The sequence below is a fragment of the Volvox carteri genome, assembly GCF_000143455.1.
Source record: "Volvox carteri f. nagariensis unplaced genomic scaffold VOLCAscaffold_94, whole genome shotgun sequence".
In the NCBI taxonomy this organism is placed as follows: domain Eukaryota; kingdom Viridiplantae; phylum Chlorophyta; class Chlorophyceae; order Chlamydomonadales; family Volvocaceae; genus Volvox; species Volvox carteri.
Window position 1 is genome coordinate 63,066 of NW_003307637.1, and position 20,308 is coordinate 83,373.

Here is a 20,308-nt window from a genome sequence, read left to right on the forward strand (position 1 = left end):
TGCTGGTGGTGATGATGGTGGTCGTGGTGATGATGGTGGTGGTGGTGGTGATGATGGTGGTGGTGGTGGTGGTGATGGTGGTGGCGATGGTGGTGGTGGTGGTGGTAATGATGGTGATAGTGGTGGTGATGGTGGTGATGGTGATGAGAGCAGGGAGGACGTGGGGCTGAGGGTATCCGGGGTTGGGTGGTGCTGGGGTGACGTACCGCCAGCCCGGTGGCGTGATAGTGGCGGGTTGGTTATGGTGGGCAGGGGGTGGGGGAGGGGAAGGGGAAGGTCAGGTGGGAAAATCCCCCACGTTCTACTGCTGTGTTTTAAGGAAGGGTTGTGTTAAAAATGGGACAGCCGACACCGGGGTCTACTTCTATGTGGGGGTAGAGCCGCCGCAGTGTGAACAGTCCAGTCGAGTGGGGGGATGGTTCTCCAAAAACCACCTCGCAGAGTCTCCGCACTCCACCCCTTCAACACCATACACACAACGCACAAGGGCCCCCTGCGCCGGCAGACGGATATGTTTTCCACACACTTCGTCCATACACTTCCGCACCCCTAACCGTGCATCATCCTTTCTATTTACACCCAACTACTACCCCTCTCCCCCCCTTTTTGACCTCCGCTCCGAAACCACACCGCGCCACATCAGATCAACGCCTGCATCGGCTCCACGTCCGCCAAGGCCTGTGCCTCCGCGGGGATTACGGAGAACGTGTACTACCCAGATTCGCCGGGGATGGAGGGGTGGGTGGAGGCGGTGGAGAGGGGTTGTCGCGATGCTCAGTTGATGGCCGCAGCTGTGTAAGGGGGTTGAGGGGAGGTGTGGGAGAACGGGTTTGAGGGGTGGTGTGGTGGAGGTGGAGTTGGCTGGTGTCTGTGGTGAAGAGGCGGCAGCTTGGGGTTGGGGCTAGGGCTATTTGGCGGGCCAGGCCACCCGCTCCCCAGCTTCCCAGCTTCAGTTGCCGTACGTGCCTGGGAGGTGATATGGCGGCTGGGCCGTATCAATGGGGGGGGTGGGAAAGTAGGGGAGGGGGATCATGGGGGAATGCCCGTAGCAGGAGATGTTCGACACAGAGGTGACGGTTACACCGGCGACAGAAATACCTGCAGTTCCTGAAACAAGAGGAAATGTGATTTTGGACAGTGATTTGTGTGACTTGGCGTGCGTGGCCTTTTTCTCAGCTGCTGCAGTCGGCTGAGCTACATCTTCATCTTGGGAACACTTCTTTTCGACCTCTCTAGTGTGGGGCAGGGCATAGCTGACCAGACCACCAGAACGAATCGCTTTGCAAAACGTTTTAGACCTGACGTGCTTGGCGCGGCGGAGCAGTATCTTCTTGGCAATACCCGTTGATCAGGCGGTACGGAGGAAGTCCTCCGGGGCACATGCTGCTTTGGATGCGGCGGGCAGGGCAGCAGCGATGGCCTCTGCCTTGCTGAGTGAGGTAGCTACACCCAGAAGTAAAATTCAAAATGTTTCTTGTCCGATCACTTCTAAGAACCAACTCCTTGCTACATCGCGCGAAACCAAAATAAAGCCACTCCTGAAACCACAGCACTTAGGAGTAAAGATTTTAAGTCTGCCTCTACACTAAAACTAAAAGTTGAAGCGCCGCGTGCAAGTAGACCACAAAGTACTACTACGCATAAAGTTTGAGCCCCTGTACCCATCAGTGTTTTGTTTTTTTTGAGCGATATATTACCCACGCGCGAAATAAACCTCCCTCAGGAAGCGAAAACGAGCGGTGGAAGGCACTGGAAGGTGGGGAGTTTGGCAGCACTGTGTTGGGTTTTCAAGGGGGTATTTGCGATCTGTGAGGGCGTATCTCCCCCAGCCGCTTGGGTCAGGATCGATAAGCGACACACCAAAAAGGACAAATGTTATCGCACCCTAAGCTACAAAAACCTTGGCTCCAATTTTAAAAATTGGGACACTGGTAGCCATCCCCAAGGAAGTTCATCACAGCCCGATAATTTTTGGGAACAACCCCATGGCCAGTGTGCCTGGTGGTGAGCCAGGATGGCGGTGTGAACTTCCATTGGGACATATTGACTTCATTGCTATTGTGCCCCTCACGGATCTGGCCTTCATCGTCTCCTCACCCGGGGGTGTAGCAGCTGCTGTCAGGTGGTGGATAGATTACCGGGCCAGGCGAATCAGCAGCGCGCTATTCCCAGTGGTGCTGCAAAACCATCTATGTCTGAGAGCTGGTGACGTCTTCCTGTGTCTGGGAACAACAAGCACCGCAAGGGTGCATTCCCAGGAAGTGGCCATCAGTGGCATCGCTTGAGTTCTTCATTGGCACAGCAACAGCAAACCCCCCGTCATGCCTTCCAAGCCTGCGGATTTGAGCCAATTGTTTTAAATTTGCAGGCAGAAGGGCTGGTTAGAAGTTGGTTAAAAGCCGCGTGCATCCATGGTAGCTCATGTACATGTCAACTGCTGTCGTCGTACCGTAATTGCGGGATTCACACGTACATTTTGTAACCCAACCTATCACGGGGCGGCATGACTAGGTGCAAGCAGGTTGGCTGTTGGAGATGAGGTGACTAGTTGGGTTAGGCTGGCTGGCTAGCTGGCTGCATGGCTAGCTGGCTGGCTGGGTGGCTGCGTAAGGAGATGGGTGGATGGCTAACTGTCTTTGCTGGCATGCTCGCCAGGTTGCTGGCTGGGAGGGTGGCTGCTGGGTGGCTGGATGCGGGGCTGGGTGGGTGGGTGGGTGTGTATTTATTATTGGGGACGCATGCAGCTCGGGGGTGCATGAATGAGTTTGGATGGATGATGATGATGAGGGAAGGGATAAGAGGCACGAGGTGATAGCTGTCATGTGTAGTGAGGTGTAATGGTGATGAGAGGCGAGGGTTCAGAGTGATCGTGACAGCTGCAGGATGAGGGCTAGGAATGGGGTATTAAAGGTGAGCCGGGTGCAGGGTGAGGTGGGGTGGGTGGAAGAGGGGATTAGTGAGAGGTGAGGGGTGCCTGAGGGTTGAGGGAGGAGGGGGGCAGAAGGGTTAGGAGAGGGCAGAAGAGTTTCATACGGGCAAATGGCTTGCGGGATTTGGTGCTTACTTCATATTGGACTTCACACAAGGCAGCACATATGAGTGACAGCATCTTTGAACTACGGATGGGACGGTGTGGATTCTGAGTGAGATGCGAGGTTGTTCAATCCTCTGTGCAGGACGGCTAAGGGTAACATTACTACTAACACAAGGTATTAGTTAGTAGTAGTTGAGTATTATAGAAGCAGAGGCTTTTGGGGGTAGCATAGGCCTCTGGTTAGGGGGCCGTGGGCTACCGGTAATGTTCCAACATGTGCCCGAAACTTTTAACTTGAAATTATGGACCCAGACGACTAAGCCTTTACTTCTTATACCTGCGCGGCATGCCAAGCCAAACTTTCGGAAGCCAATTTGCTGCGGTTTGACTAAAAGCTGGCACCGTGGCTCGCTGCATAGCCGCTCCCGCTCACAACCAAGCCGTCTGGACGTCGGTGCCGGAAGGGTTGCCAGCAGGATAGAAGGGGGAAGCCGTTCGCCCAGCGCTTTGGGCAAAAATATGCCAGGCGAGCAACAATCAAGCCATACCAAGGTCCCCAGTGGAAGGAAAAAAGGATTCCTACGGGGTCCTTGTGGAAGTTCCCTGATCCTGAAAGCCATTTGCCATCCTGCGGCAGAGGGCAGTCTGGCGAAAGACGAAGGGGAGATGTTGCTGTCCTGCAAAAAAAACGCGCTCTCCAGCAATTTCATACACTGATCATAGTATAAGATGGAGTCAGCATTGAGTTAAACAACAAAAATCATCCCTTTGTACATCTTGTCAATGGTCGTTGTGCACGACAGCAGCATTCGGTTCCGCGCATACACACAGTTTGCTTCAGGGTCCTCCAGGCATATCTTAAATTTTAATCCTTCATTAGCATAGCCGGACAGCAACGCCGCCTGGCTTTGTTGGCATATTTAGCCAACAATCTTCTCAGCCTTGGCAGTTTAGGTCAAGTGGACAAAAATGCCGATTGGGCTGTGGACTGTCTTTAATGGGGTACGTTGTTGCTGCTGCTCTTGGCAGTCGCTAACATCACGAGTTGCTCCGGCAGTGATTGTGACTCCTTGGTCATGCCAGGCAATGGTTGCAGTTCCTCGTTTAGCATTGCGGAATATTTGTGATGAAAGTTTGCTGTGCGAGAGAACTATCTTCCCTTTGCGTTTGCGTAAACGGTGAACACTCGCCCGCTCGCTCTATTCGTCCTCGCAGTATATGCCCGCTGCACGGTGGCCCACAGCTCAGCAAGTTGTCCGCGTTGGTGCTTGGGGCGGTGTCGCGGTTGTAGGCGCGCTTTACATGGTGCAGGTGAGAAGCGTTCTCCTTTAAACGAGGTTGGTTTCTGACTTGATGAGACGCGCACATGTTGTTCCCGTCCATGCAGCCGTGGGATTGGCTCCAAACAAACCTCGGCCTGAAGAAGGAGGAGAAGTAGGGTCCTTCACCTATCCCCTACTTTTATACCGTCAGCAAGGACAGCGGAGCTGCCCGAAGCGATCTGCTGCAAAGGATGAAGATATTTGGGAGACCACGTGTGGGATATGTGAAACCGTAGAAATTCTGTGGTAGTGTGTGTATCGTGTCGTTTGTGGAAGGACAAATGTGTTTCGATTACAACCATCGTAAATGTAACCACGTCCCGGTGAAGTTTTTATGATGGACCAATAACCCAGCCACTACTGACCGTCATCGCAGAACACGACCGCAACAAATCACCACCTCGCCATAATTGCTATCCAAGCATAGCCCGGGAGGTCAGTGCATTCGGCTCGTCGCAAACTGTAGCATATCCGTATCGCACACATACACCGGCATCAGCGCACTTCAACCAGGCCCTATCCCGGACACCCAACCCACATGGTTATATAGTCCCGGGCACTGCAGTACTTAGAAAAGGGTGAGGCCCAAGCTGCTATAATCAAACAACGAATCAACCTATACAGGAAAGATAGCCGGAAACTAGCGCGACCCGCTGCTAGTAGTACTGTCAGAACTGGTTCCGCTCGAACTACTGCCATCACTGCTGCTGCTGCCGCTGCTGCTGCTCGACGTGCTGCCACTGCTTGGGCTGCGCCGCCTGCGGCCATTGGTATGATCCTCGCGCCCACCGCGGGCACGTGGGGAATCACGCAGCGCTGTTCTGCGGGCACCGTCTCGGGAACCGCTGCGCCTACGCTCTCTGTCATCGACCTCCGCGTTCCGGCGACCACCCCTTTCCTCCTCCGGCCGGCCCTCACCCCGACGACCGCCAGCCTCAACGCTCCTGCCCTTGTCCCTGTCGTACTCATCCCGGCGTCTACCATCGTACTCCCGGGGACCACCACGGCCACGTCCTCCTCGCTCCTGCACGATGCCGTCCACGGACTTCAGGTAATGGTCCTTGTCGCCCCCGTTCTCATTGCCATCGCCCCGGCGACCGCTGCGCTCCAAATCCCTCTCTCGCTCGGCATCTCGGTCCTGCTCACGTGACCGCTCTCGCTCGCCCCCGTAAGGACGTTCCCGTTCTCCGTCTCGCCCAACCCGGGCCGTGTCACGCTGCCGCTCTCCATCCCTGTCCGCGTTTCCGCCCCTGCTGACATGCCGGCCGTCCTCATCACGTTGGTTGCGCTCCTCCCGCCGGGCACGGCCCAAGTCCTCATGCTCGCGATCCTCGCGTGCGGCAGCTCCACGATCACGATCCCGTCCCAACGGCTCGGTCTGCCTGCCTTTAGGCTCCGCATGACGATTGCGCTCCCCTGACAGGCCTTTGGTGTCACGGCCGTCATACCCGTCGCCATCAGTAGCTGCCACTGCACCACGCCGCGGGTCAGGCTCCTCCTCGCTGCGGCGCGGCTTAACGTTCCGCATATCTGCGCCATCCGCACCGTCGTCCTCATCGTGATGGCGACGAGGGCGTCCCGGCGCCTCTCCTGTTCCCTTAGGGCCCCGCTCGTCATCCTGGCGCCTTTCTCCACGCGCCGTAGCTGCTGCACTCCCGCCGTCACCGCCACGGTTACGACTGCCACCGGCCCCGCCGCGGCCTGGGGACCCAGCTGGAGCTGCCGTCTCACGCGGTCCCTCCTCGATACGTCGCCGCTTGGGTTCCGGTGCCTCTGGCGACGGTGCTTTCCTGTCCTGGCCATATTTGGCCCTGTCATCATCTTTATTTCCGCCTCTGCGATGGCGGGCTCCGTCCGAGCCAGACGAGGAAGATGTCGTATCACTGCCGCTGCTGCCGCTGTCAGAGTCGGAATCGGAATCAGAGCTAGAGCTACTGGATCCTGAGCTGGTGTCCGATGATTCAGAGCCGGAATCTGAGTCACTGCCGCTACTGCTACTCGACGGTGACGTGGAACGACGTCGATGGCTGGGCTTGCCGTCGCGCACTGTCGCAGCCCCACGGCCATCGCGTTGGGGCCGCTCCAGAGGGCCATCACGGGCATCGGCAGAAGCACGGGACGGCTGCGATCCCATGTAGTGCCTACCCCGTCCAAGCTCCCGCTGGTCCCGTGGGCCCATATCGCGTCCGCCCCGCCCACGCTCCTGCTGCTCCCGGTCCCAATCGTATCTCCGTTCATCTATGTAACGGCCTCGCTCACCCACATAGCGGCCGCGCTCCTCAGCATACGGGTCGTACCTGTAGCCAGATGGAGTAAACAGATTTCTTCTGTTGACAAGAGCAAGACCACAAAGTTAACGTGCTATTTCGGAACAACACACATTGGCACGAGGATATGCCGACGAACGCCTACTGCGCCATCTCAAGGGTGACACCCTCTGCCGTGATCACCGCATCGCTGCATGGACTGCCACATCGCATCAGTGCCCTGTCCAATGCGCCATTGCCATAGCAAACAGGTCATGATTGCACTCTGTCCCGTCGTACCTCTCGGGTGCAGCTTCGTATTTGCGATACAGCCGTGCTTCTGGAGACGCGTTGCGTCGACGCTCCTCTTCTGCTAAACGAGCAGCCTCACGCTCCTGCGGGTAGAAATGATGAAGGATGGGAGCTTAAGTGAGAGTTTAGTTCCGAGGCAGGTGAAGGTGGCAGAAGGTGCTTTCGCAAGTCGCACAACTCAATGCCAAGCCGCCATGCGCCAGTGACCGTAGGGACTGGCCCTTAGCGCATGCTGAGCTGACCACAGCAATCCACAGTCTTGCGCATACCATGGCACTGTGCAAGGGCGGTAAGTTGTAAGTCGATAGTCAGCGCACTGAGACTGCTGAAAAGTATATGGCTCGCTTCTTTGGAACTTCTTGGGACCAGGGCGTAACTATCCCAGCCCCCCAGCCAAATTTTATCCCGGTCTGCGAATTCTCCCTGCCCTCCTTGCTGTTAAATAGGTCCATCTAGCTTAGGTAGCCACGCATGCAAGACTCTGGATAACCCCAATATGTGCAGACGCCCCAAGCCTAACCTTTGCAAGCTGCTTGGCCTCCTCCTCCCGCTGCTTGGCTTCCTTCTCCCGCCGCTTCGCCTCCTTAGCCCTCTCCTTCTCTCGCCGCTCCGCCTCCTTAGCCCGACGCTTGGCCTCCTCCTCACGGGCTTTCTGGGCCGCCTCGCGCTCGGCTATGCGCTGAGCCTTCAATTGCTCCTGAACACGGACATTAACAGCAGCGCCATGGGGTCAGGGCACGTGATGATCAAACGAGTGCCGAGCAAGTATCCACGTGAAATGCTGCTGTGCAATCAAATTAGGGTTGGGTTCCACACCAAGACGTCCCCCACGGGGGAGTTGACGGCCACGACAAGAGTACATACCCTATCCATAAAATTTGTTTCTGCTACATGTCCGGAGTCGCAAAGTCTTTGCCCGGCCTTTACGTTGAAGCTCAACTGCTAGTGGGAAAGGAATCCGACACACCTGCAATTCCCTGTTGAACGCATCGCCCTCCCGGATGTCCTCTTTCATACCCAGGGCTGCCTTAAGTTTTGACATCTGCTCGAGCTTACGCTGTGCTATCGCATGCGTCTCGTCGACCAGTTTGGCACTGCAAGGGAGCAAGGGAGATCACTTGTAACCAAGCGGTTCATGAAAGGATAACGCCAAGAACACCAAACACGGACTACCTTGCCGCTGACACATCCGCCGAAATCTTGGCCAGCTCTTGTTCTCGAAACAAGCCAAGCAACTCCTCAATTTCCGCTTCACTGTGAACGCTGCGTCAGCAGGAAACGCCAAACTTTACTTCACCATTCGCATGATAACTCACGGGAGACTCTGCCATTAATGCAAGCTTGGGCTCTAGATTGTAACCACGAGAAGCCCCTTAACGCGTTCCTGCTTACCCCTCTTGCTCAAGCCGTTCCCGCTCCTGTTCCACCTTAAGCTCCACTTCACGCTTTTTCTTATGGTCCAAGATCTCCCGGTTCGGCTGCTTGTGCTTAGGGCCGCCATCTTTAGGGGGTTCTGTGCGAACCTGAGGAGGTCCTCTCATGTTAAACTTGTTGCCTTGAACATACCCGCTTGTGCCCGAGCCGCGTGGCGTAAGCAAACCAATGCCATTGTACATTGTCCCCTTTGCCCTGCGGGCTGAAGATAAAGTAATGGGCTTTGACGGAGCTCAATTTGAAGAGTTGAGAAATTAAGGATTATTCTGAACGGGAGAACTAAGCCTCACGATTAGCGGATAACCAGCTCTCTTCTGTCTAACTGATATAACTCCCTGCCGTAACAGGTTGACGACGCCATAACAAGTATTTCATTGTTTTTCATCCGACGCATAATTGATGCATAACGGATACTATAACCTCATGCTGTGTATATAATATCTCAGTGACTCTTCGTAACTTAGGTCGCTGCTGCTGCAGCAAGGAGTGCACTACCCTCTTAACTAGGTGCTGAGGCGATGGTGGGGCTTTCCGGTATACCAGATTTACTCGTGTGAAGAAACATGAGGAGCTTACTTGCTTACTTTCAGGTCGGCATCTTTGCAAGGATAGGAGTTGACCCGGACACAACCGACACATCCCCCACACAAGAAAATAAAAAAACGTAATAAAGATAGGCATTGGCATCAGGGCCTCTGGGGATTTTCGCGCTTCAATGTTGCAAAACCCCAACGAGGAAGCCTCCGTGATCGCAACTAACGGTATTCCCTATATTAAACTACCAACCCTTCATTCAATCAGCTTAGTCATTCCGAGCTCGATCCCGCGCTGATAAGCACATAACCCCCCTCTTAGCCCTTACTGCCTCCCGTGTCCGTTCCCCCGATGTGGGTCCACTGTTTTCCCCTACCTGTTTCGTAAATTTCCCACCCGGCCTCTTCCCCCGTGATGTACAGTACCAAGCCCTTCTTCTCTGGCTGGTCCTAGCAGCCGGATGGGCCTGGTCCGGAATTAACAGGCGGAGGGAGCGTCTGCGGCGGCTGGGGCGTGCCACCGCCGCCAAACCATGCGACAAACCCCCTTTGAACAGCAGCCTCACCGGCACCGGCACCAGGGGACGCAGCACCACCACTCGCTGTAGCATTGCCGCCTCTACCAGAAATGCTACAGGCAATAGCCACAACTGTGGCTACAGCAACAGCAAATCCAGTAGCAGCGATACCCACGGCGATGATGACGGCAATGCTGGTGGTGCTGGTGCTGGTGCGGGTGCTGGTGCTGATGCTCCGACTACACGTACGCACCTGCCCCCGGTTAGCGTGGTAATGCCTGTCAAAGGCTGTCGGCCGCACTCCCTGGACAACTGGGAGAGCCATCTGGGCCTTATGTATGGTGAGAACTTAGTTAGGGGTTGAGCTAGGTGCTACGCGGGCACGAGGGGGAAGAAATGCGAAAAGCAGACGACCTGATGCCTGGATGGCGACCGGACCGCCACACGCAGACGGTCCCCTAGAGTTTGTCTTCGTGGTGGAGTCCGAGGAGGACCCCGCGGTGGGGCCACTGAGGCTCCTGTGCACCAGATATTTCAGCGGAGGGACTCCACTGGAGCCGCCCTCACGGAGCCGCCCTGGACAAGTGAAACCATCCGCCCACCCGCCACCCACATCTGGACACATACTGGAGGCAGCCCCTGAGCGAGCTCCTAACGTATCCCGGTCCGCTCAGGGCCGTGATGTGCGGCTGGTGGTGGCTGGACTGGCCAGCAGCTGCAGTCAGAAGGTGCACAAGTGAGCGCGTGCGTGTGGGTGTTTGGGGAGGGGGGGGAGGGGTCACTGGCGGCGGACGCAGCTGGAGGGAGGAGGAGGAGGTTGTCGGGGGAAAAGCTCTTGAGAGGTTTGGCAGCGTCTGGAATCTGTGTGGCTAGGGGCCAAGGAGCAAAGGGCGGGAGGGGGGGAGGGAGGGGGGGAGGGAGGGGAGGAAGGAGGGGAGGAGGGGGCCCCCTCCACAAGGCTATGTGGGCTGTATGGAGTCTTAAGGGAATAGGCTGTGTCGGCGGGCTGTATGAGGAGGGTGGGGGCTGTGGAACAGGCTGCCGGCGCAGCTGCCGTATGCGAGAGCGGTGCGGAAGGGGAGGAGGTGCGGAAGCACACACAAGCGGAGCGAGGGGTGAAAGGTGGGTGGCCGCTCTCGCTCGCTCAGTCAGCTCCCTCCCAAGTCTGTTCCCCACTCACTCATTTGCCACATGAACGCACACGCAAATACACGCGTGCCCGGCCTTTCCTTTTCCCCCTCCACGAGGTCGCCCTTTTTAAAACCGCCTACTGGTCAGTTCTGCTTCTTGTACACTCTTTCCTTGGCAGCAGCTTCACTCGTTCACGTGGTTCGTCTTTCCCCCCCTTCCCCACCGTGGGACCCTTCCCCCGCCGTTCCTCTCCCGCCCAACACCACCACCAGTCTGTGTGCTGGCATCGAGTCATGCGACCCGCGGGTCGCCCGGGATGGCGGTTATATTATGTGTCTGGATGATGACGTGGCGCTCCACCCGGGTAGCCTGGCGGAGCTGGTTTCGGAGCTGGAGGGCCGGCCTCATGTGTTCATGGCGACTGGTGCGTGGGATTAAGAGCGAGCGAGAGAGACACACATGCAGATTGGGATGGACGTGTGGGTGCGCGGTGGTTGGGTAGTTGGCGGTTGGGTACGGTTGGGTGGATAGGAAAGGCTACCGGGACCTGCGTAATGACGGCGCACGAAGCATTTCTTTTCCGCCCCGAGCCCGCGCCTCCCTCCCTGCCTTTCTGCCTTCCTCGAGGATGACGAACACGTGTTATGTATGTATTCCTTCGCACGTGTTTTCCTCCTTTCCTCGCAAACCTCCTCTCCCTTTCCCGCAGATGACCTTTCCAGATCTGATCTGGTTCATTCCGCCCGCAGTCAACAACGCACTCTCCGTCCCTGGATCCAGGATTCCCTCCTCCTCTGCTCCCCGTTCCCCCGTCATCCTTTCGTTTTATCCTCCCCTCCCTTCCCTGGCCTTCCCCGCCGATACCCCCCGATACCCGCTGCAAAACAGGATACCCCTTTGACATCCCGCCCGCCGGGTCCTCCTTCACCACCTACCTCGCCCTGTGCTACCACCTGCCGCTGCTCATCGCCTTCAGTGTGGCGCCGGACACCTCCTTCGTGTGGGGCGGCTGCATGCTGCTGAGGGCGGAGAAGCTGCTGCCGGAAGACCCGGGGGAACTGCTGGCGGTGAGGAGGAGGGCGTCTGTGTGTGTATGTGTGTGTGTTGGGTGAGGAGAGGGCCTGTGGTTGTGTGTTTATGTGAAGATGTGTGTGTGTGTGTTCGGGAGTAGCCCGGGCTACCCATGGGGGACAAACAGTAGAGGTTTGAAAGAAGCATATACGGGGTGAAAGCAGGGTGGGGGTCGAGTGGGCGTGTGGGGGCGTCTGGGTCTTTGAGCTACGTCCGTCCGTCAGTGTGTGGAGTGAGGTGGGGGGTTAATGGGTATTTGTTTTCGGGGCGGGCATGAGGGAGATCGTGAGGGACGGAGGGCGAGTCGTGGTCCTCGAGGGGGTGATAGCAGTGCGGAGTGAGAACTCGGCATTTCCAGGGGAAGGAAAGTGCTGTTAAAGGCTGACGTGAGCAAAAAAGGAGTTAGAGACAGCACAAAGATGCCACTTCTTGCCGCCGGAGATGCTCCGCTTGGTGCACTTGAGGTTGGTTTTAACGTAGCGAGAAATTCGTTGAGGCCAGACAGCCAGCGGGGAAAGGAGCCCATACATGACGTGGCGAACTAGCGAGTACATTCCATCCATTAACCCTTTCCCTCCCCCCCGTGCCGACACAACCTCGTCCCAAGCTAACAGGCTTGGCGCCACGGCGGCTACTCCGACGACCTCATCTTGGCGTCGTACTGTACGGAACGGCGGCTGGGCATTCGTGTACCTCCTTTCGCTGTCTTTCCGCAGAAGTGAGTGCGTTGCGTACATGGGGGCTGAGGACCATAAGAAGATGATGGTGATGATGATGAGATAGTTGCGGAATATGTGTCTCTCATGAACTACTAAACCTCGAGGAGGAGCGTGTGTGTACCGAGGAGGTGCGCATTGGAATGGAATGTGAATTGCATGAAAGGGTGATAGAGGCCGCGGCCGGGGTGCATGTCGCGTGTCGTGTTTTGACGCACATCCCCCCCAAGGTCACCCCACTATACCCCGGACTCAACCCCGACGCGGGCCTCACCCACTTAAAAGTGGGTTTCCTGTAACCCTAAAAGTTACACTTAGGGTTACATGTAACCCTAAAAGTTACACTTAGGGTTACATGTAACCCTAAAAGTTACACTTAGGGTTTCCTGTAACCCTAAAAGTTACACTTAGGGTTTCCTGTAACCCTAAAAGTTACACTTAGGGTTACATGTAACCCTAAAAGTTACACTTAGGGTTACATGTAACCCTAAAACCCCATTTCCCTTCCTTCCTTCCTCCCGTCCTCCTTCCTGCGCCGCGTTTGCCTTCCCGGTCAGCGTATGTATCATCACTTCGCCCTCTCACTCCCCGTCGGTCTCCGATCCCCCTTTCCGTGCACCTACGTCCAGGTTGGATCCTCGGATGGGCTGGGCAGCATGGCTCAACTACCTCCATCGACAGTTGTTCGTCCTGGACACGTACACCAACGACCACAACCGAAGAACCAACCACACCATGATGGTGCTGCACTCGGTGCTGTCCTGGCTACTCGTGCTGCCGTCGCTGGCGGGTAGGTCATTGCTGGCTAATGTGCTGTGTATCGGTGGGTTGCGGTGGTGGGGTCGACTGGCTGTTTGGCTGCCTGCCGCTTGTTTTCCGGAGGTCCTTCTTTTCCTGCATGTTCATCACGCTAAAGATTTCCTTGATCCTGTCTCTCTACGTCCTGGTTTCTTATCTCTCCTGGTTTTTTATGCGATCTACACAGCTGGCTCCACAGCTGCTAGCATTCTCGGCACATCTGGGTCCCGGTAGCCCGTTGATTGCTGCTAACGAAAAAATAAATCCATTTTTGTAAGTCTTCGCTTTCACATGTTCAGGATGTACATCCTGGCTTGCCCTTCTCCCAAATATCCCACGACGAAGCTCTTCTCTTCTCCAGCAGCTCGTTCCCTCCGCAACCCACAAACAACCACAGACCTACGACCCGCCCTGCCCCCACGTACACACCCCCGGTGCCCGCGAATACCGCCATGCACATCGCAGCCCTCGTCACTCTGGTCGACCGAACCGTGGCCGTGACAGCCGCGGTTGTAGCTGCTGCGGCAACCGGCCTGGCGACGGTGGCAACAGCACCCGTCGAACCCACAATGGCAAAAGCCGCTGGCGCAGAGGTCGGCTACTGCAGTGTCGCCTTCAGCGGCAGTGGTTGCGGCAGCAGCAGCAGCAGCAGGGGGTTATTTAGTGAAGGCACTGCGGCATTGCTACAGCCGTTGCTGCAGCTTCCGGTTGGTGTGGTGGCTGTAGTACTGGGTTGGGCAGCTGCGCACTCGGCACTGGTGTTCATGACGGGTAGGTACGCGTGGGGTGAGGGAGGGCAGGGGAGAGTCATGCGGGAAATTGGGACGTGGAGATTAAGCGGGAAGTGTGTTTGTGTATGATGTTGTTACAGGGTGGTATAGCTTCACCAGCGGCCCCCTTTCCCGAGGCAGTTCCCTGCTCTCCCCTGCGAGAGGGGCACCCTAATCCATTCACCCCATCCGATTTCATTTCAATGTATTCGTTGGGTTCAGCAACTCACCGCCGGCATCCAACCAATCTAGCGGATCAACGGCGTCACAACAAGGCGGATTCGAACCCGGAATCTCCGGAGCAGAAGTCAGGCCTTAACTTCTGCCAGCCACCTGCCTAAAACACTCACTTGTCCAGGCAGGCTAGTTGAGTAGGAAGGCGGAAGACTCTACACAAACACCAATCTAAATATTCATGCATGCCAGCTGTGTGTAGGTCAGGTTGTATTCCTCCTTGAAGGTCCCTTCCCGGATTCGAGCCGGGGTTTTCACGGCCACAACGTGATGTACTAACCACTATACGATAGGGACGAGCAAATGACAAGAAAAGTGCATGTATGCATGTATAAAGATCTTTCCCTGGACGGCTCAAAAATCCCCGTGGCCATACCTTCTTATTTATGCCGTGATTTCTCTCGAAAGGCAGTTTTCAGCTTCCATGTTGCTCCTCCCTTTTGGAAAAAGAGATGAGCCGCTTCAGCTGCTGCCTCTCACCTCACGCCTCTCGCCTGGCAACTGTCACCCAAGCGAATCCATACCACGATTCCATACATGTCACACGACGCATGCAGATTGTCTTTCCTGATTGTCTTTTCAAGGCGGCATCGCCTTCATAGGCTCCAGGTGGCTTGGATCCATTCCTGTCACCACTTCTCAAACCACCTTCCCCCTCTATCCCTGTTGCAGCCGAGATCCTGGGCTTGTTTAGGCAACTGTCCCCTGCCGCGCCGGCCATCCCGCTGTCCTGGTTTCGGTGGGGGCGCCTGTGGGCTGCTATGCTGCTGTCCAATGCCGTACTGCCGTTGATCATGTTGTACACCTACATCAGCCCCTGGGTGAGTGGGTCTCTCCGTGTGTAGCATACATGTGTGCGTGTGTGTGTGAATGGCCGGAGGGAAATGGGGAAAACACACTAATCTCCGCAGTCCGAGCCCTGCGGGGGGTTTTTAGTGGAGGTGTTGGTTGGAGGACCAAAAGTTGCGGGTAGGGGGCATTTGCGCTGCTCCATCCCAGCTCTTCTACAAGTCCCCCGTGTGCCCCGAAACCCAAGAGGACTTCCTTGGTCGGTGCGCACTGTGTGCATACAAGTTAGTAAAGTGTTGCTGAATTGTACGGAGACGTCGTATGCCCGTTCCGCACCCATGGGAAGTTTTGGGACACCTATGAGGACCCACTCGCACCTGCACCTGCTCAATCCATTTTCTTTCCCCCGTCCTGCTGCCTGTGTGTGTATGTGTGCGCATGTGTGTGTGTGTATTCTTCTGGAACCCCCCTGGAAATTCGCTGCCCTTTAATCCATCTGTATTGTATAATGGAGCCGCAGGTGGATTGGGGGGGCGTGGTGTACCGCAAGCACCGTGGCAGAGTCCTTCCCGTGCGCCGCCGACGTCCTCCTTCGCCACCTCCTTCTCCTCCTCCTCCTCGTCGCCCTCATCACAGCCGAAAGGAAGATTGACGGACTGTAACAATTTTTGGATTTCGCTCGGCGTGGCTTTTAAGAGTCCATTTCTATTTAGTTAGGCCCTAATGCTAACGCCTTGGCGTTACGCGTCCGCTTGAGAATAAGGAGCTTCCGTTCTGGTCTTGTGAGGCCCCACCCTTGGGCTGGACCCCATGGACATGTGTGTGATTGTTACAGTGGGCTCCAGACTTACGAAGAGTAGAGCCAGCGGGCCAGCTGGCCGTGCACTGCACCAGAGACTATCAACACACTAGACTCCCACCCAAATGAGACAACGCAAGTCATCTAGACAGCCAAAAGCGCGACGAAAGGGAAGGCTCAGGACCCACAACCATTACTGAAAGTGGCCTGAGCCTCAAAAGTCCTCCAATTTAAAGAATCCAAAAAAAGAAGCAAAAAAAGGTGATAGCTAATCGTCCATCGGTGACGGCTCCCGTGAACATAACAAATTGCCTGACACAATTCGCAAGAAGGGGTGATGTGCCCCAACAGAATCCCAACCTTTCCGTGGAACTCCCAGAGCTGTGAAACCCTGAAGGCGGCTCCAAAAGCCAACAACAACTCGATAAATGGCCGTGTGTGTCGATTGTCCGGCACCTAATACCATTTTGACCTAACCCTCTGACATCAATGAATACTAAACGGTGCTAACTGTTATGGCGAATGGCTAGTGGGGGGGCATCGTAGATAGGTCTCAGCAAAGGGGGAGATCTTAACGGGGCTTAATAGGCCGCAGGGGTAAAACATGTCAGAAGCCCTATGGACAGCGACGGACTGTGCTTCGACAGTGCTGGGTGGATGACTGCTTTTGTGTGGTAATGCCATCGCAAGGGCACGGCAATGGAGGTGGACGCATTGTAGATTATGATAGGTCCCAAACAAAGGTGCAAGTTCGGCTTTTGGGGAACGAGAGTTTGCGTATAGTACGATTGCACTTTTAAATTCGGAGATTGGATTCGTTGCGTCGCTATTACAGGAATCTTGGCACCACGTCACGACGTGCGACGAAGAGTTCAATTCAGTCATGTTGTGTGTACGAGTTGTAGTTGTTACAGTGGAGCACGACCAGGTATGTGTATGCGCAGGGAAATAGACTCCTGGGTCAGTCCTCAGGCGTCTGCTAAGCTGCTCCGTTTACGCGGACGTTGCCCCAGCTACAGTGTCATGCTTGACTTGGTTAGAAGAGCAGTCTACTCTTGAAAAGGAGGTTAAGCAGCTGCCAACATTTCCCGACGTTTGTGTAAGAAATGTTAAAGGAAACAAGTCAGGCGATGTGCCCTTTGGCTCGACTTCTTTGCTTTCAGGCGTGGAAGTTTGGTTGCCCGCAGTAACATCAACGACAACTATGTACCGGTTTCCGAAAGAGTATAGTTCATTTCTGCTGTTGATGACCTTACCAGGATCGACTTGCCATGGTCGAAACACGGAACAAAATTGAAACTTATTAAAAGCTGTCGGCACGTCCCTTCATGGGCGGATATGGCTTGCCCTGGTGACGAAAGATTTGTCACAAAGTAATCATTAAGTCTGACGTGCGTCGACACATACTGACACGCCACCGTACTGTACGCACCGAGGCGGTGATATAAACCAGTCAGCTCGACAGTACGCGTACATGGGCGTACTGAACTCATACGCAGCCAAATATGTTTAAATGCATAAGCTAAATTGCTATTGCTGGACGTTTTCCCTTCACTCCAATTTTCTAAAGTTGACCGATGGCGTCAGATGGCACCACACCACGCTGCGTCTGGAAGGACCTAACCCCAGACCTCCTTCTAAACATTGCTAGCTTCTTAACTCCCAACGAGATTGCATGCACCGCGCGTCTGATCAACAAGTTGTCCGCGGAAGCTCTTCACAGTTTCCGCAGGACTCGGCTGTCGCAGCCCGCACCGCCACACGCCTTCGCCTCTCACTGGAACCGCCCCGACTCTGTCCACCCTTACCCACTTTCGCAGCGACAGGAGCTGCTCATCATGACGGCCGCCAGCGGCAACCTCGCCAACCTGCAGGTCGCGCTCAAAGCGGCCGGCTGCCGCCCTAGCCCAGGCGTCTTCGTCGCCGCTGCTTCCAGCGGCAATTTGAACATGTGCCAATGGCTCGCGGCGTCGGATCCCGAATTAATGTCCTTGAACAATTCGAGCAACGTCATCAGCTGTGCGGCAGAGGCCGCCCGCGGCGGCCACAAGGCCACGGTGCAATGGTTGCTGCAGCTCGACAACCAGGAAGCGCCCAACCAGCTAGTCGGCTTTCACGCCTGGACGGCCGCCGCCAGCTCCGGCCAGCGGGCCTTATGCGAAATGCTCCTGGCGTACGGTATTCCTGTCAGCTGTATGGCGGCCCCTAACGCCGCCCGGGCTGGTCACGTAGGCCTTACGCATTGGCTGCTGCAGCAGCATCTTGGAACGGCGCGAGAAAGTTCGTCAGCAGACCGGGCAGATGGTTTAAGTCCATTTCCGCTCCAAGCCACTGCAACCGACGTGCTCGCTGCTGCCGTGTACGGCTTCAACCTAGCAGCAGCCCAGCAGCTGCACCAGACTATCCTAGGTCAGGCCGCCACGGCCGCGGATGCCGCCCTGGGAGGCGGCGGCGCGCGCGGCGGCCGCCATCACCTTAGCACCAGGACTTGGCAGCAGCGTGCCGGCGGTCGGGAGATCGTGTTGCTGGCAGCCCTGACAAGTCCCACCCCGGACTGGCGGGACAAGGTGCAATGGCTGGTGCAGACACAGGACTGCAGCTTCAGCAGGGCTTGCGCCTCGCAATTAAATGCGCTTGCTTTTGCGAGGTGCTGCCACACAGACGACGGCATAAAAGAGCGCATGCAGCTGCTGCTACAGGTCCCCACGGCCACAAGCGCCATGGGTAACCTCGTCCGCGCTGCCGTGCTTGAGGCCAACTTGCCGCTGCTGCGGTGCCTGCGCGACGGCAGGCCGTGGCTGCCAGAGAGTATGATCTGGGTACTCGAATTGGCCGCAATAGCAGGCAGGATTGAAGTCGTGTCAGAGCTGATCGAGCTAGGCTGGCGGGTTCAGCCCGCGGCCTCCTTAGCAGCTGCATCACGGGGCCGTCTGCGCACCCTGCAGCTGCTGATGAATCGGAACAGCGATGGGGTGGGACAGCAGGGAAGTGAGGGGCCAACGGCGGCCGTGGTGGAGGAGGAGGCGACGGCGCCCTTTCGAGGGGAGAGGGGTCTGGAGCTGGCTGAGGCAGCCGCGGAGTCAGGTAGCGTGGAGACCCTGGAGTGGCTACGGTCGCGGGGATGTCCATGGGATGAGAGGACCTTTGCGGCGGCTGTGCGTGGCGGCAGTGGGGCGCTTGTGGAGTGGCTGCATGTTCGGGGCTGCCCCATTGGGGTGAGTCGACATGCAAAGACGCTTAGTTTGCGGAGAAGATGTGGCCTTAAAAGAGGGTTGGGTGGGTACGCAAGCAAACCTCCCAAGCAGCCTGTTACGTATTCATTACAAGCTTTCCATGCATGGTGTGTGAATGTATGTCTTTTGGATTACGCCCTGCTGCGGTAAATTCCTGTCCAGGATGTTTCGTTTTTGCTAAAACAACAAAAGTTGCATCTTCGCCGCTGCAAGCTGTTGAATTAGGTCTGCCGCATGTGCACTTATCTGGCGCCGTCTGCTGTAAACCCTGAGATTCCCTGCCTACCTGCCTGCCGTTCGCTTGCACGTGTACTTTTGTTCCATTCCTGACTGCTGTGCGGCAGGATCCCTGGGAAAGCCACATCGGAAGGGCTTGTGACAGAGGCGACTTGGCCACGGTGGGCTGCCTGAGACGGCTGAGCGGCCTAGGGGGCAACTCCGTTTGACCAGACGGCGCACGAGGGACAACAGCGACAACCCCGTGCAGGTGTCCGCTGCGATATATAGCTTTATCCCCCCCCTGGGATGGAACACTTGGCAAATGAAAATTTTGACGTCGCGCTCGTCCTGGGGCCAGTGCTGCAGGTGGATATATACACCTGTCGGCTTGTTGACTTGGCTGGGGCTTCCCCTGGCCCCCCCCCGGAGTACGAGACAATCGCTGCGCACAGCGCGTGAGGTCCCAGGGGAAGTGTTCGGGCGTTGGACATTGGAAATGGGAGATGGCTAGGGTTGCGGGCATGGCATGCATGCATGCATGCATTAATACGGGGGATGCATGGATGCCTGGTCGGGTGGTTGCAGGGATGGATGGCTGGAGGGATGAAGGGGTGGCCGGGCGAGAGGCAGTGGAAGGCAGTGGAAGGTTGCCGCAACGCAGGAAGGCGTGCTGGAAGGGTCTGGCTTCCATGGGGTTGGCGAAGTGCACGTGGATATGGGGAGGCTTTGAGGGCGTGGTGGTGTGGGATAAGGTAGCGTAGGTAGGTAGGGTGCGTGCATGTCGAGGGAGGGGAAGTGTGCCGGCGGACGTGCACACGCTAAACCTTGTGAACGCAAAGGCACTGGTGTCATGCAACGCTTCATCAGGCCAGTTATCGTGGTGCGTGTGTGTGTGTGTGTGTGTGTGTGTGTGTGTGTGTGTGTGTGTGTGTGTGTGTCTCGCGGAGTCCTAGATACTGGATGTGCGTGTGATGGACTCTTGTACTGCGTTACAAGCGAGGCCTTCCCGGCCGCCGGCCGTTGGTTCGCAGCCTTTAGCACTCCCGCACATAGGTACATGTATGTGGGTGAATCAAGGGCTGGTCAGCAGGCCCGTGCAAAGCGGGATTCCGTTGCTCTGGTTGGGTACGAAAGTACAAGAGGTAATGC

At 56.4% G+C, this 20,308-nt stretch overlaps 3 protein-coding genes across 3 annotated transcripts in view; 2 read left to right on the forward strand and 1 right to left on the reverse strand.

Moving 5' to 3' along the window:
* The window catches only part of VOLCADRAFT_69473 (uncharacterized protein), a gene marked incomplete at both ends in the record, with an annotated part of 3,026 nt that extends 2,227 nt beyond the window's left edge, over positions 1-799 (forward strand). Inside the window, 2 exons of the mRNA XM_002958404.1 lie at positions 488-529; positions 644-799. Of these exons, the coding sequence (XP_002958450.1) occupies positions 488-529; positions 644-799 (198 nt within the window). The remainder of the gene's footprint in view (positions 1-487; positions 530-643) is intronic.
* A 2,059-nt stretch (positions 800-2,858) lies between these two features.
* VOLCADRAFT_99720 (uncharacterized protein) lies at positions 2,859-7,956 on the reverse strand (the record flags this gene model as incomplete). Its single annotated transcript, XM_002958427.1, has 5 exons — positions 2,859-2,974; positions 5,275-6,653; positions 6,903-6,997; positions 7,435-7,611; positions 7,882-7,956. The coding sequence occupies 5 exons, from the start codon at positions 7,954-7,956 to the stop codon at positions 2,859-2,861; spliced, it is 1,842 nt and encodes a 613-aa protein (XP_002958473.1).
* A 412-nt stretch (positions 7,957-8,368) lies between these two features.
* On the forward strand, positions 8,369-19,386 carry VOLCADRAFT_119967 (uncharacterized protein; the record flags this gene model as incomplete). The annotated part of the gene is made up of 12 exons (XM_002958405.1): positions 8,369-8,445; positions 9,667-9,740; positions 9,850-9,899; positions 10,032-10,135; positions 10,803-10,954; positions 11,419-11,597; positions 12,216-12,319; positions 12,947-13,107; positions 13,581-13,901; positions 14,792-14,940; positions 17,528-18,922; positions 19,285-19,386. 12 exons carry the CDS (start codon positions 8,369-8,371, stop codon positions 19,384-19,386), a joined length of 2,868 nt encoding a protein of 955 aa, XP_002958451.1.
* Between the last annotated feature and the right edge of the window lie 922 nt (positions 19,387-20,308).